The sequence below is a fragment of the Mustela nigripes genome, chromosome 2, assembly GCF_022355385.1.
Source record: "Mustela nigripes isolate SB6536 chromosome 2, MUSNIG.SB6536, whole genome shotgun sequence".
Lineage (NCBI taxonomy): Eukaryota > Metazoa > Chordata > Mammalia > Carnivora > Mustelidae > Mustela > Mustela nigripes.
In genome coordinates this window covers 73,228,663-73,243,656 of record NC_081558.1, presented here as the reverse complement: position 1 = coordinate 73,243,656, position 14,994 = coordinate 73,228,663, and the positions used below count along the sequence as shown (strand labels likewise).

Below are 14,994 nucleotides of genomic sequence, written 5' to 3'. Positions count from 1 at the left end.
TGAGGTGCCAGGAGTTGGGCAAGCTGTGTGGCCAGGGATCAGAGCCCTGCTGTCTGACTCTAGCTCACTGGCCTGGCCTTCCTAGGACACCGCCGGTCTGACCAGCGAAGGACATCTCAAGTAAGGGACAGCTGCTGTCACTATTGTTATCATTACGGATTGGGCAGCCAGTGCGACCTTGTGCATCCTGGCCTTTAATTCAGTGCCTCTCCGGAAGTAGCTGGCAAAAACGTTTGGTGACAGCCTCCCTCATGAAAGTCTCCAGAGACTGACAAGGCCGTCTCCTCTGGGTGCATCTCTTTTAGCAGAATCCCAAAGCTTTTCCTTTCTAAGCATGTTATGGGCTCAGCACCTGATAGTCTGAGATAACTTTCTTACCCTTTTTTCTCTGAAGGTCTATTTATTTATTCATTCCTTCCCTCAACAAATATTTATTGAGTACCAGTTAAATGGCAGGCACATTCAAAATGCTGAAGGCATAGCAGTGAAAAAATTAAAACCAAAACAAAACAAAACAAAACAAAAATCAGTCTCTGTCCTCAAGGGACAAGTTGTCTCTGAAGAGCAAATATTCTAGAAAGACAAGTGGTGAACAAACGGATACATGATATAATACCAGCGGTGGGAGGAGGCGAATATGATGATTTTAGGAAGAAAAAATAAAGAGTTAGAGACAGATTACGACAGAGAGCCTAACTTCAGACACTTGGATCGCCTGACAGAATATAAAAGTGAAGAAAACAGGTCTCTCAGAGCCATTGGAAGAAGGAGGTGATTGGTCTGTTCCTGTCTTATAAAGGAGGAAGGTCATGTAGTCGTCACTCAGCAAGGACAGACGCAAAGCCTGGCTCTGTCTTACAAAGAAATCTCTGTCCGGCTCTCGGCTCTCGGTTTGTTTGGTGTTCATGCAAGTGTCTGTGGTGTGGGAGGCGGATGGAGACCGGGACCCTTTCAAGGCCCCCTGTGGCCAGCACAGCAGGCACAATATTCACATCATTCCCAGCCAAAACCCCAGCCTAAACAGGCCCACAAGCAAACTGACTTCCAAATCCCTGGCCATTTGGCTTCTGAATAGAAACTGACACACAGCAGCCCGCAGAGCAAGCGTCTAACCAGAGGAGAAACGCAGGCCCTGAGCGGACTGTCAGCTTCCCACCGCCTTGCAGAACAGACAGGAAGAACGCAGGAATCAAAAAGAAAGGAAAGAGACCCAAAGCAAGGACAGCAACAAAGAGGGGTCGGGGAGAAGGGCTGAAGAGAGACAGGAGAGAAGGGCTTTGCTGTCCTGGATTTCAGGGGAGTCAAATCTGGAAGCAGATCTAAAACTCAGCGGCACTGCTTCTCAGAGAAGTGTCAACGGCTTTGCTGCTCTGTGGGGTTGGCACCACATCAGAACAACAGCTGTGTTCCAGATGCTGACTTCCAGAGGGACGGCGCTGCGTCCCAGGGCCTTGCCCTCTGCGTGCGCAGAACTGGGGAGGGGTGGTGGGTGGAGAGAGGCAAGCATGGCTTCTCTTCAGAACCTTCCAGACAACTTAAAAAACGCTGCAAGGGTCTGGGAGTGCAGGCTGGCTTCCACCAGTGAGAAGACTTTGGGGAAAGGTGGCAGAAGGGGAGCTGGAAAGAAGATCAAGTTGTTCCCAATAAAGGCATTTCTTAGAAAAGAGGTTATTTGAGGCAGTCAGGGTGGTGGGGGGAGGGGGCGGCGAGGATTGTGCGGTGGTGGGCCTTGGTGGGCCTGGCCTGGAAAGCAGCTTGAGGGCGGGACAGAGACTTGGTTTGATTGAAGAATTCTGTTGTGTGAGCATCTGCCTTGGGTTGGATGCCTCGGGCCCTGGAACAAAGAATTGAGCCTAAGTAGTTTATTCGGGAAGTGATCTCAGGAAATGCTAGTAAAGGAACTGGAAGTGAGTCAGGAAAGGGAAGGAGGCCAAGAAATGGCCTGTTATCAAGCAGGACACCACTGCAGGCTGCTGGAGCTCAGTGCTGCCGGGGACCCCGGGTGCAGTCAGACACACACCTTGAACTCGGCATCACATCACCTCACCTGGCTCACGAGGAAGCTGGGGGCTCACCTTCCAAGCCCCCTCCATCTTGGGTGGAGGGCAGCTCCTAGGGTAGTTTCGGAGGGTGAACACAAGCTGCCCAGCCTGTCCCACAGGGAGTCGGACCAGCAGGCATGAAAAGTTGTGTGGCCAGCGGTCTTCTGGGAGTAGACTGAGTAATGTTGGGGAGCCCACTCACCTCTTAATTGGCTTGCTCTCCAGTTCTTCATAGAAGGGAGGCCTGAACCTGGGCTTTGTTTGATCACATGCACAAAGAGGACTCTAGATAACCATGCACGAACTCCTTTGCCAACCCTGTCCTGATCTGGTGCTCGCAGCCCAAGTTGTGAGAGGCTCATTTTTCCCCACCCACACCATCCCACTTGTTTCTCTAAACCCAAAATGGACGACTGTTTGGGTTTAATGTCGGTAAATAATAGTACTTAAGGAGAGGGCTGCTCTTAGTAATCAGTGCTTTTTTTGCATAACTCTTAGAAATTACAAACCGTCACCACCCGCTAGGTTCCATAAGCTTCCCCTTCTCAGAGTCACGCGGTGTGCAGGGCTGGCCAAAGCAGGGAGGGACACATTTGTCACATCTGTGACAGGCATGTTCCCACCTGGGGCTTCCCCAGCTGGGCTTGCTCTGGATGGGGGAGAAAGAGCTCACTGCAATGCTTGAGGAGAGAGGAGAAAGCATGCAAGGCTTCCTAAAAAGGCAAAACCATTTTCAGAGTTACCAGTAATCTAGCATGCAATTCTGAGTGTTCTTCCCGGAATCCAGTGCACTGGCCTCTCTTTTCTCAACTGTAAAATGAAGTGTTGGATCACATCTTCTGAGACTCTTCTTCGACATTCCCTGTCTGACTCATTTGAAATGCTTCAAGTGTGCTTAATAACTTGTATTCACTTCCTCTGTCAAGATGCAACTCCTATTTCTTCCTTGCAAAAACATTTACAGCAGTGCCACTCCAAGCCTGTTCCATGGAAGGTGCTGGTTCTGGGATGGGTCGTTCCGGCTTTGTGATACGATGAGGACAGAGAGGGTGTTTTGTGACTTTAAGAGCAATTTGGTGTTGCCCATAACACCCGAGCAGCTTTCATTTGCCTTGTGATTTGTTTCCGCAGTGTTTTACTCAAGCTTCAGTCTTCAGTGAACTGGGGAGCAAAACACTTCATCTTTTATAAAAATGCAGATTGAGAAGTGCTCATCGTAAACAGTAAGGTGAAAATTTAATCCCAGCATTCAACCTAAGCCAGTTTTGTGCAACTAGGGATGAGGAGTGGGAGAAAGATTTGCTTTTACCGTATCTGTCTATTTAGTAATTTTGGAGTTTTAATCACATGCACTTTTTTCCTTTTGTTTTTTTAAAAAATATTTTATTTATTTATTTGAAAGAGAGGGAGATAGAGATAGTGAGAGAGAGAGAGCAGAGAACATGCCAGGAGGAGAGGGAGAAGCAGCATCCCGCTGAGCAGGGAGTCCAATGCCAGGCTTGATCCCAGGACCCCAGGATCACGACCTGAGCTGAAGGCAGATGCTTAACCGACTGAGCAACCCAGGTGCCCCTCACGTGCATGTTCTAAAATAAAAATACTTCAAGCACCAACATGAAAAATAAATAGATAAGGACCATGGATAAGTAGGGATAAAAGATATGGAATCGGGACCCAGCAGTTTTGCCAGAGTGGTTCAAGCGTCTCAGCCTCTAAATGCTTGAAACCATGGGAGAAAGTGAGAGCTAAAACTAGCCCCTGGTTTGGCGGGTAACTCGCTCTGCTCGATACCTCAGGACCATCCGGGTATCTGTGCTTGATATCCCGTCCCAGGGAAGACCATCGGTGCCCACCTGGCTGGCAGAGACCTCCTGCCCTCAAACCCCTGCCCCAGAATTAAGGCCTCCACCTGGGTGTCTGTGGCCACCTCCTTCCGCTGGAGGCAGATGTGCTCTGTATTCTGAGGGCCTCTGGGTAGACCTGAGGAACAGTTAGCACAAGGCCCTCCAGGAAGAAGAGCCCTCCAGCATAATGTCTGTCAGCAGTTACCCTCTGCATTGGGGTGGAGGTCTGAGAATGACATTGCCTTCACAGCCAGAAAGGGGGGAAAAAGGGGGAAAAAAAAAGAAGACATTACTGGCTGACGGTGGTTTTCATGTTGCCACAATCAGATATTAAAGCTGGTGACGGAGAGGCACTGCCAAGCGTAGGTCATCATTCTAGAGCATGACTAAAAAAATAGGTGGGAACAGTATGCTTAAACTGTGGGCAAAGAGCAAAGAAAGAGGAATTGTAAAAATCCACAGTAAGACCAAAAAAAGACAAAAATTAGCTGTCTTGGAAAATATGTATTATATAAGTATGACATCCGCCGGGAGTTGAAGAAAGGTCAGCTTAAAACACGCATAGTTTTATTTTATTTATTTATTTATTTTTAAGAAAGAGAAAGAGCACAGGAGAGGGAGTGGAAGAGGGAGAGGGAGAGAGAGAATCATAATCAGGTGCCATGCCCAGCATAGTGCTCAACGTGGGGCTCTATCTCAGGACCCTGAGATCATGACCTGGGCTGAAATCAAGAGTTGGACGCTTGACCTACTGAACTACCCAGGCACCCCTCTTTTTCTCTTTTTACTTTTTTTAAACATGCATGCGCTTGAAGTCTCTACCTTGGTTCCTCACCTGAAAGACTACTTCACTGTTCAGGAATTGGGGTGTGCCTGTTTGGGCCACATGATGTTCACCCAGACTTGTCTAATTTGAACTTAGAAAGAGACTCATGGAATCACATTCTCCCAGCTTGGCTCAGGGCCAGCTGCTTCCAGGCTGTGCTTGACCTCCCTTCCCTATGAACTCTCCCACAAGTCACATAATGGAAACAGGCCTCATACCCCTTAGGGATACTAGAGAATCTCACAACTTTCCAAGGTTTTAGGAAAATAGGAAGTAATCCAGTTAAAATACTCTTTGCTCTGGTGAAGGACTGTCGTCTTTGTCTTCTTTTCCAAAGGAGTGTTCATGACTTTTCCTTTACCCAGAAAACAAGCCCATCCCTGTTGCCCTATGCATCTCTTGAGCGCTCTCTCCCATTCCCCATGGAAACCTGCTTTGGTCTCCGCAGAACTTACAAACTTAGATACTGTGGTTTATGTGACTTTGAAGATTAAGACTAGAAATGAAATAAATTGGCCCTGGGTTATAACCTCAACTAGATGGTTTCCTTTGTTGTGAAGGAATCTCAGCGATGAGATTGACACCTGGGATTGATTCTGATCCTGCCATTTTCCTTCCCTGACCATGGTCATCCTCTGCCCCTTTATGAGCACTGTGCTGTGAGGATGGTTGATGGGCTAGTACATTCAGTTTCTCAAGAAGAAGTCCTAGCAAGTCTTCCTCAGGGTGGCTTTGCAACTAGGGACAGAGGGGGCAGTTTTGCTGAGAGATTGACCTAAAGAGAAAGCACTTCCTTGGCAGTTGTCTTAGGCCAGCTTTACTAGAACTAGTCTGACACAAAGATTTTTTTTTTTAATTTTTATTTATTTATTTTGACAGAGAGAGATGACAAGTAGGCAGAGAGAGAGGGGGAAGCAGGCTCCCCGCTGAGAGAGCCAGATGTGGGGCTCGATCCCAGGACCTTGAGACCATGACCTGAGCTGAAAACAGAGGCTTTAACCCACTGAGCCACCCAGACGCCCCTGACACAAAGATTTTTGTACAATGGTTCATTGAGGATAGGTCTCAGAGGAAGGGAGTAAGAGAAGCAGGAATGGGAGAAGCTCAGCACACCTGTAGTTTCAAGATTTCTAGCCTCGGCCTGATCTCATGGGGGAACTCTAGAGGATGAATTGCCCCACAGTTATCTCCCTGCAGAGGCAAAGGGTTAGACTATGAAAACCCCCACATAAATTTATTGTTGGCTGCAGGGTACCTGTAGGGATGAGACTTTCTGGAAATCTCCAGGCCCAGCAGCAGTCCTCTAGAGAGGACAAAGGTGTGAGCCCTCAGAACTCAACACCTGTGGCAGCTGGGTTCTGGCGCTACTGGCCGGGTAAAGGGATCTAGGCAGAGAGCCAGTGACACCAGCTATGGCAGCCAAAACAGCTGGAAATGGACACTCTGTGGACTGATAGATTATCTAAAGAGCACTTTATATCCTATACAAATCCTATCCCATTATACTGTATTAGAATATACATACCTCAAGTCAGTGTACTAAGAGGTCATCATATTGTTCGATTAGACTGGATTTCAAGATAAGTCTGGAGAGGAATATGGAGGTCATCCAATTCAGCCCCTTCCATTTATAGAAGAGACGGGTTAGGTCGGAGTCAGCTGTACTGAGAACCAGCTCTGATTGCCAGTCCTCTGCTTTTGTTTGGATTCAACCCAACTCCTATCTAGTGAATGCCTGCAATGTATATGGCACAGTTTTAAGCACTGAGTGGAGAATTGAAAGACCCTAGACTCAGCCTCTGCCTTGGACCTTACAAATTTAAAGTCTATAGAAGATAAGGAAATGGAAGAAAGAAAGAAGAATATTATGCTGATCAAAGTTCCACTCTCACCCCTAGAACAGTGAGGAGGAAGCGTTATGGCACTCGAGGACAAAAGTAGACACACAGAAGGAAGGATGGTTTGTGCTTGTCTCAATGTGATGGGAGGCCTTCATCTCAAATCTCCTGAGAAAAGACGATATCCTGGTCGCTCTTATACTTGGGCGTGGGAATGGGGGTATCACAGAAGATGAATATGCAAAGGGGGGTTCTGGGAAAGGGGAGAAAACAAATAAACCAATAAGAGTAGGCCATCCCTTTTCAAAAGGTGCCTTGAAAGCTTTTTCACTTCTTAGCCTAGAAGGGCAAATTACTGAAAGTTTTACTCATTATACAAGATTATTTTGTTAAGGGAAGGTCCTACTTTCTGAGAAGTATATTGGATCCAGCCCACCCCCCCATTTCCATCACAGACACGTTTTAATACAGGCGTGTTTTCTATCTTTTAGGTTATCCTGTGTCGCCGTGACGCATGTATTGATCCCCCCACTTATGTTAGTGTGTTGTTTTAATATTCAACTAGAATTGAGGCATTGCCACTTCGGACCAGATCTAAAATTCATTCATCCATCCATCTATCCATCCATCCATTCATTCATTCCTCAATAAAGCATGTGTTGAGAGCCTCTTGTATAGGAGGTTCTGTCAAGGATGCTAGGGATTCAAGAATGACTGAAGGGAGTCGGAACCTGCCCTCAGATATTCACAATCTTGTTAGATGAGACAAATAAACATGCGATCGTGTCACAATATGGTATAGAGTAAACAAGAGCTCTGCCCGGGACCTTTGGCCAAGAATGGCTTGGGGATATTCAAGGAAGTTTCTGTAAAGAGATTGACTTTAGCAGAAACCTGAAGCCCTAGGCAAGGGGTATATCATCCTCTCTTCTCTTCTCTTCTTTGTCCCATGGATCACTAAAGGAAAATTCCTTTTTAAATTTTGTTTGTTGATGTGTTGTTAATTGCTCTCCTCCATCATCCCAGTAAACAGCATTGCTCAACATTTGTGTCATCATTGTTGTAGTAAGGAGCCTTTACAGACCTTGTTTACTTTGTTTGTTTGTTTGTTTGTTTTTCTTTTACTTTCTTTTCTCCCCCCGCCCCCCTGACTGAGCCAGCCCGGTGCCCTGACATTATTTTTTTCTCTAATCAATACTCCATAGCAATTTCTTTTTCTTCCATCGTGGAAAAATACACTAATACACTAATACAAAATACAAAATTACAAAATACAATACGCTAATACAAAATACAAAATACAAAAATACACTAATCTAAAGAGTGAATCTAAAATTCACTCTTTCAACCATTTTTAAGTGTAGAATTCACTCGCATTATGTACATTCACAATGTTGTGTGACTATCACCATTATCTATTTCCAGAGCTTTCTTATCCCCCCTCCAACTGAAACTCTGTATCCATTAAACAACAGCCCTCCATCTCTTCATCCCCCAATCCCTGGCAACCACTATTCCACTTTCTGTCTCCATGAATTCGTCTATTTTAGGTACCTCATAAACGGAATCATGCAGTATTTGTCCTGTTGTGACTGCCTTATCTCACTCAACATAACATTCTTAAGGTTCATCCATGCTGTGTCGTGTCAATTTCATTCCCTTTTCAGCTAGATATCCCCATGAAGTTTACCACTATATATTAAACCTGTTTATATACTGGGGACCCAATGTGTAGGATTGTTTATATACTGGGGACCTTCACTAGGCTACTAATATGTAGGATTTTTCTACCTCCCAAGAACCAGTTTTGTCCCCCTTGGAGCAATATCACCCCACTGAGAAAGCCTGCATTAAAATGTAACCTCATGGGGGGCCTGAGTTGACTCAGACTCAACTCAGCTGAGCATCTAAGTCTTCATTTCCGCTCGGATCGTGATCTCAGGGTTGTGAGATTGATCCCCAGGCTGGCTTTGAGCTCAACATGGAGTCTTCTTGTCCCACTCCCTCTGCTCCTACCCCCACTTGTGCTGTTTCTCTCACTCTCCCTATGTCTAAAATAATCAATTAATTAATTTAAGAAATAAATGAAATGAAAGCTCAGTGACCTTGTTGGTCTTGTTCTTCACTGTCCACATCTGTTAGCACAGTACCTAGCTCATAAGAGGCCCTCGATGATTATCTGTTGAATATCTCTCAAGCTCTTTCCACAACCACTCCTTCCTTCTTATTTTAATCGACCGTTCTTAAAAATTGCTCTCAGAGTTATCAGAGATATGTTTTGATGCTCAGTGCCTCAGGTTACTCAGCCAGAGCTCTCAACCTGCTCAGGTCCCCAGCTGCACACACCTTTCTCAATGGCCCCATGTTCACCTGCTCTCTTTAACAGAAGTGAAAGATTATGAGCCTCCATTTGGTTCCAAGGTGCGGGAGCATCCCTGTGTTGAGAGCATGAAAGACAACGTGCTGAGAGACCGAGGGCGACCAGAAATTCCCAGCTCCTGGCTCAACCACCAGGTAAGGATCGGCTGTTAGGAGGGGAGAATAAGATTTCTCTGAAGTAGCCTCTAAGGGAGGAGAGGATTGTAGGATATTGAGCTTTAATCTGGGTCCCTTTGTGTTGTAGGGTCCTGTTGGGTTTTGTTTATAAGGAAAATTTCAGTCATATGGTGTGGACTTGTTGTTCTGAGTTCCAAGCAGCAGGTAGACACGGCATTCAAAGACTGCTCTCAGATAATCATTTGAGGGGTATCTGTCCCACTTAGCAAGCCCGCTTGTTTCTGGGTTGAAATATTTTATTTGTAGGCTCTGCCCCTCACCCCTAAGACTTTACATAGAGTGTTTATGATTTGTTGCCTTCTGGATTCCAGATATTTTCTCTTGGGAATCTTCAGCTCTAGAAGGAAATACTTAGCAAGTGAGAAGTAAGCAGAGTCTGTGCGCTGGCTGGACTTGTGGCGGGGGGGGGACATTGCCTTGTGGTCAGGGCCATATTGGGCTGGGTGCACAGAGTTTGCAAAGACGAGGCCAGTTCAGGAAAGAAGAGAGCCAAGAGAATTAAGAAAGTGCAAGTAACAAACAGGAAATGTGTCTGTGGGGAACATCTTCCTGGCTGCTGCTTTTTTTGCTTTCAAGAGATGGTAGGTTAGGCCATTTCTGGAAGGATAGCGGCTCTGGGCTTCGCAGGACGAGGGAGAGAGAACTATCCAGATTCTTTGTTTGGGGGCATTTCGAGGAGGGCAGTGGTCAGAGAAAAAGAAGAAAATGGCGGGTGGCAGGGCTGAGAGGGCTGAGAAGGCCATGTGAGAGGCCCTGTAACATGCCCAGGAGAGCGTGAAGGAGGAATGAGAGAGAACAGTGCACTCATGTCTCACCGACAGAGCTGATCTTTCTATGGAGTAAAGAGTTTTACTGCCTCCTTGGGAAGAATTCCCTTATCCAGTGAAGGCTGGGGCGAAGTCTTAGGTTTTCCTCAGGGCCAGGCAAATTGAGATAAGAAACAGAAACAACAAATCACGCGCAATCAGGAAGACAGATGGAGCAGGAAGCTCGGTCTGTGCCAATCCTGGCCTGGAGCCACTTCAGCAGACAGACCCTAATCAAGTCAGCGGAGAGAGCGTGAACCAGGCCACTGCGGCCCAGGGCTTCCCCTGGGGTTTTGGGCAAAGCCTCTCTGACTGAAAAGGCAAGGCTGTTCTGTGTTACCTCTGAAATCAGAAGGCACCGATGTTATTTCTCTCAGATTCTGTTGCCTCCTCTGCCGTACAGTTCTAGTAATGAAGCCATTATTCATGATGATAAAATTCTGGAAAGAATTTGCATAATACATTTTTTCTCTTAATGAGATTTGCTGCCCTATTGATTTCAAGTTAATGCTTAATATTTAATTTAATTTACTGCCTGTAATTACAGTGCCAGAGTAAAATAAATGTTACTTGTGTACCAACAATACCACTCCACTCTTAACAGGCCATCAATCAATACCGTCAATTAGGTGAATTATACAATTAATTCAACATCATGAATTCACTCACAGGTTGGGAAGGGAGGGAGAGGCTCCTAGGTGTGTTGGGAAAGTTATTGGTAGTAGATGTTGGATGGAAAAGTGCTGGGATGTATCCGGTCTGCCAGGCCACTCTGGGGAAAGATTACCAGTGACCAGACCAGCCTCTACCTGCTGGGAGCAGGCTCTAGTTCTTCCCATCAATTTAACCCCTGCCTGCTTTATTGCCAGAAAAGGGCTTGAAATGATAAAAAGTATTTGCAATGCAAAATAAAAATGACAGCCGTGAGAGAAAACCCTTGCCACCATACTGGGCAGCATTTTCTTGATGGGCCTTTGAATGGGACCTTCGTGGGGTTGGACAAAACCCTCTGACATAGCCTAGAATCTAGCCCAGCTGACCTACAAGACAGCTGCTTCTACAGTGCAGCCTGATGTTGCTGGGGGGTGGGGGGGACGGGACGTGGGGCCCAGGGGACCATCCTTGGCAGCTGTTGGAAGCTGTCCACAGAACCTGTGACTTTCCAAGGTGAAACCAGACTAAAGCCTAGACTTGACTCTGATTGCGGTATTCAGTGCTGTTTTAAACAGAAATGTGTCTAGGATTCCAACTATAAGGTACTCTAGAAAGGTAAAACCACAGAGACATTAAGATCCATGGTCTCCAGGGGCTCAGGGAGGGAGGAAGGAAGGGGTGGTGGGGGCACAGATGATTTTTAGGGCAGGGAACTTACTATCTGGGATACGGTAACGGCGCATGCATGTCATCGCACGTTTGTCAGGACCCCTAACACGTTCCCCACTACAAACTGTGGACTGTGGTTGGTAGGGATGTGTCTGTGTTGGTTCATTGATTGGAACAAATACACCACACGGATGCGAGATGTCCGTGGTGGGGGAGGAGGTATGTGCACACCCTCTGTGCTTTCCGCTCACTTTTGCTGTGAACTTAAAACTACCTGAAACAAAAAAGCCCAAAGTGCCCTAAAAAAGAGATAAGGGTGACAGGATATTGAGGGCCATTCTTCAGGGGAGTTTTCCAGCATTGGGATGCTTCTGTACCCCAGAAGCCTCCAGGAGAGGCCTTGTCACGATCAAACATGCTGGTTCTCCATTTCATGACCTGCCGTGATCAGATGGAGCCCGGGAGTAAATGGGTACAGCAGCTCAGGGTGTCTGCGCCTTCTCTCCCAACCACAGGGCATCCAGACGGTGTGTGAGACTCTGACCGAGTGCTGGGACCATGACCCCGAGGCCCGGCTCACTGCCCAGTGCGTGGCAGAGCGCTTCAGTGAACTGGAGTACCTGGACAGGCTCTCAGGGAGGAGCTGCTCCGAGGAGAAGATTCCGGAAGATGGCTCACTGAACACTACCAAATAGCTCTTCTTGGGGCAGGCTGGCCTACGTCTGAAGAGGCTGCCCCTGTCACCAAAGAACAAGAGGCAGCTGGAGGCTGTCCCTGAACCTGAACCAATGCTTCCTGGAAGCCCGGGGGGTCACTGCCCTCCCTATAAGCTGGTGGGGCTGAGCAGAACCACCAGCAGCGGGGAGTGGGTGACATAAAGCATTCTATGCCTTTGACTTTGTCATAGGATAAGCTGTGTTAGCACTTCCTCAGGAAATGAGATAGCCAATAACATTTGCACTTTATTAATGCCTGTATATAAATATGGAATAGCTATGTTTTATATATATCTATATATGTCTATATCTATATATATACAGCCATACTCTGGAAGGAGACAAGGAAAATATCCCAGGACTGGTTTGTTTAGAGAGCTCTGGAACCAGGCACAGAAGGAAGGGATCCGTGACAGCATTAGCACTTGACAATCAACGTGGGCGCTGGTGTTTGGCCTGCACGAGGTGGGGGCTCTGCCTTAGGAGAGGAGCTCCAAGTCTCAGAGCCCACCGTGGCCACGCCGCACTGGCTTTTGCAAAATAGTCATTCCCTGCACAGCGGTTCTTTTCTGGCTATGGAGCCAATTAGCGTCCCACTGTTTGGGGACCAGATCCTGGGGTTCCTGTGTGCCCCTGCATGTTCCTGGACTTTTCACTTGAGCTTCAAGCCCACATCTGGTTTGTGAGCCACTTTCCTCAACCAGCTCAGAAACCTTCTATCCCATCTTTGAAAGTTGAAAATTGCGAGCCCAGTTTTTCACCTTCGCAGGCGTCACAGGTATAAAAATCAGGACAAATTTCCCCACTTAGGAAATTATCACGTATTCTACTAAAGAGAGATCATTCTTTCTTTTCTTTAAGCCCCACCCTCTACCCCCTACCCCCTGCCCCCATACCTATGCTACTATATTGCCGTGCTACTATAAAAATTTGTTCCCTTTCCTTAAAGAGAACAAATCTCCCCCCTTGGGGTTCATTGTGTTCGGTTTTTCACCAGGCTTGGTTCGAGTCTCTAGCTTTCTATGCAAACACCCATGGGTTCCATCTGTCTGGACTCCTGAATGCTCAGGTACATTTTGGCCTTGTCAGGAGGATTTGAGCCGCACAGCATTGCCATGGTCAGAAGTGTTTCCTCAGGCACTCTGAACATGTGTTTTGCTTGGCCAGCATGGCATTTGACAAAATCGAGCCACTTTTTTAAATATTTGGAGATTTTGAAAAAAAAAAAATCTGGATCTCGCAAGTGAGGATAGACAGCAGATGGTTTCCACGATTCCCCAGGCCACATCATTCACAAAATGAAGGTGTAGACACACTTATAAAGCTGCTTTACTTCTTGATATAAACATTTGCCTTTTCCACTGCCCACCCCCATCTGGGTATTAAACCCACCCCCAAACCAAGGCTTCTTATAAGAAATGTACTTTCCTTCAGTCCTTCTCTGGCTCTATGAGCTTGAGTCCCTCCCTCTTCCTGGTCTGCTGTTAGATTTGAAGTTGGTCTTTTTTCAGACTGAAGGGGACCCCCTCTAAGCGGTCCCACGTAAGCCAAATCTATTTTTGTCTATATATTAAGAGCTTTGCCCCTCCCCCCTCATTAGGGAGGGAAGCTCTTATGGAGAAGCTTTTGCCATGGTTATCTTTCTCTCCACCATACCATCCCTTTGCAGGATTTGCCCGAAGGACTTGAATGTGGGACACAGGACTCCCATTTGCAGTTAGGAAGTCTGTGTCCATGTGGGCAAGAACAAAGAATGAGCTTTAATAATCCATAGGAACTTGTTAATCCACAAAGAAGTGTTAATGTTGCAAACAAAAAAAAAACAAAAAAACTCTTTTTCTAAAATGTTTTTGAAGCTACCTATTTTCAGCCAAATAGGAATACAAGAGAGGACTGGCAATGCGTAAGTAGATGAGTTCCATTTGGATTTTGGAAGATCTCATCTCATTGAGGTTTTAGCAGATATGTGGAGATTTGGGATTAGGTGAACCTTGGAGGCACTGTGCTCAATGGGCGTGAGTTGAGAGAGTTCCGGACAGCTTGCCAGCAATACCCTGGAAGTGCCCGGAAGTTCCATGCACCTTAGGGCTCGCTAATGTTGTCCCAATAGCTGTTGCTCATCGACCTCTAGTGGTGAATTTCTAGAATACTGGTCCATTAATGAGATTTTCCAAAATTCAAAAGAGCTTTATCACTTCTGGGTGGTCATCAGCATAAACTGGAATGTAGTGTCAGATGATACTGTGGCTTGTTTTCTTTCTTTTTTCTGTGTCAAGAAAAAGACCAAGGAATAACATTCTGTAGTTCCTAAAAATACTGATTTTTTTTTTTACTACTATAAAGAAAGGGAAAGTTTTATTCTTTTATGGAACACTTCAGCAGTACTCATGTATTAAAATAGGAATGTGAATGCTATATACTCTTCTTATATCAAATGTCTCAAGCACTTATTTTCATTCTATGCATTGTTTGTCTTTTATATAAATAAAATGTTTATTAGATGGAATAAAGCAAAAATACTCAGGTCAGCTGCCTGCCTCCTGAACCCATTCATCGTAATTAAGCCATTTAAACTCACTTGGTTTTTCTACAGTTTACGCTGGAAAAGTCACAGGACAGATTCTCTCCACATTCCCCATATTCATTGTCTCCTTCAGCTGACAGTCTCGAGTCTTTAAAAAAAAAAAAAATTTGCAAAAGATCCATAATATGAGATGTACTAGTTGTCATTGGTGGCCTGGGCTTGGAGTCCGTATGTCTTGCAGCCGCCATCTTTCCTGTCCCAGGAACTGTTTCCATCCACATGACTGGCACAGCCAGCGCTCACTGTGGCTCTTTTTATATCTTCTTCTTCCCTCACATAGCAGGCCATTAACTATATCTTTTTGACTTCCATTGTGTGTCATGGTTCCTCCCTCTTCCTTTCAGTTAATCTGCATCATAGATGAATGCACCTTAGGCTGTGGGTTCCAGGTCATTGCTTGAAGGGTTTCTGGTTAAGGATGTATATGATTTGCTGCCCAAACTTCAGGCTGCCTGTTTT

The 14,994-nt window shown here is 46.0% G+C and overlaps 1 protein-coding gene across 2 annotated transcripts in view; it reads left to right on the top strand.

Annotated features, from left to right (window-relative positions):
* Positions 1-14,479, top strand: part of TGFBR2 (transforming growth factor beta receptor 2) — an 89,668-nt gene extending 75,189 nt beyond the window's left edge. For both annotated transcript variants that reach the window (XM_059390791.1, XM_059390792.1), the window contains 2 exons: positions 8,937-9,064; positions 11,751-14,479. In XM_059390791.1, the coding sequence (XP_059246774.1) occupies positions 8,937-9,064; positions 11,751-11,930 (308 nt within the window). In that variant the 3' untranslated portion in view covers positions 11,931-14,479. The remainder of the gene's footprint in view (positions 1-8,936; positions 9,065-11,750) is intronic.
* Positions 14,480-14,994: the final 515 nt, after the last annotated feature.